A 1051-nucleotide genomic window follows, 5' to 3' on the forward strand; every position below is an offset into this window, starting at 1 on the left:
CGACTCCTGTATGTTCCGCCTGACACTAGTTACTATGCGTGTATATAAGCTGGTATACATAGTATGCACAAGTAGATTATCATTTGTAGGATATACAAGTAGATACAAATGTTCACGCAGCGTCCTCCGACTGCACGAGCTTTCGTGTTTTGGTTTCTCCCACGTCTTTCCTCAAGTATTCCCTGTGTACACCGCTGGTGTAGTTCAAATGTTGGGAGCTATTGGGTCTGCATGCCACTGTTTTCGCAGGAACCATGGCTGACTGAAGAAGAGCTCAAGACGCACCCATTAGGACCGCTCAGGGTAAGTTTTTCCGTTTGCAGCAAGTAGCAGGAATATTAGCTTTGAATTTGGGGCTGAGAGATGCTGCATACCAACGAGTACTTGGAGGTATTCAAGTGCATTAGAATTCCGGCTGGAAAGATCATTGGGTCTTTCCGCCAAAAATATTCTTGTATTTATGCGCGATACAGAAGGAGTTGGCGCCACTTGCTGTGGGATATGTTGAAGACGCCATACAAGAATTGACGGAGTCTTTAGACTCTTCGACCGGTGGGAAACACAACGACAGGGCGTTGGTATTAAACATGCTTGTTAAACAGTAGCGTTTCGGTTGCGTTTTTAGATGGAGGCAGACTCGCCAGCAGCACCAGCTTCGGGCAGCTTGTACGTTTAACTGCCTGTCTTTCGTGTTCTGTTTGCAGTCTATAATCCATTTAAGGAAGTCGATATTGACGGATATGGAAAAGTTTTGATTCAGTGTAAGCTCATTTTCTTTGTCAGCGTTGTCTGCATCTCGGTGCCATACACCGCAAGAACTCACTGATTGCGTAGATTAAACTAAATAATTAAGTTGGTCTCTAGAACGTCTCGGCTGGAATGGCCAACAGTAATGCTCAATGCTGTGCTTACTTCTCAGTGGCGAAAGATCAACAGCATATCCCAGTTCGGCCCCACCCGCGACTGAAGAACGTCGCACCCCCTCCCAGGAGCTTGAGGACAGAGATCACCTTCAGATCAGCGGTTTGTAATGGCCCTCTATTTTTTGCTG

At 46.2% G+C, this 1051-nt stretch overlaps 1 protein-coding gene across 1 annotated transcript in view; it reads left to right on the forward strand.

The window, feature by feature from the left end:
* Positions 1–231: 231 nt before the first annotated feature.
* The window catches only part of EMH_0014040 (uncharacterized protein), a gene marked incomplete at both ends in the record, with an annotated part of 1454 nt that continues 634 nt past the window's right edge, over positions 232–1051 (forward strand). The window contains 4 exons of the mRNA XM_013499997.1: positions 232–303; positions 474–552; positions 705–759; positions 920–1023. Coding sequence (XP_013355451.1) covers positions 232–303; positions 474–552; positions 705–759; positions 920–1023 — 310 coding nt within the window. The remainder of the gene's footprint in view (positions 304–473; positions 553–704; positions 760–919; positions 1024–1051) is intronic.

Source organism: Eimeria mitis, genomic scaffold, assembly GCF_000499745.2.
Source record: "Eimeria mitis Houghton genomic scaffold, Emh_scaff490, whole genome shotgun sequence".
Classification (NCBI taxonomy): Eukaryota; Apicomplexa; class Conoidasida; order Eucoccidiorida; family Eimeriidae; genus Eimeria; species Eimeria mitis.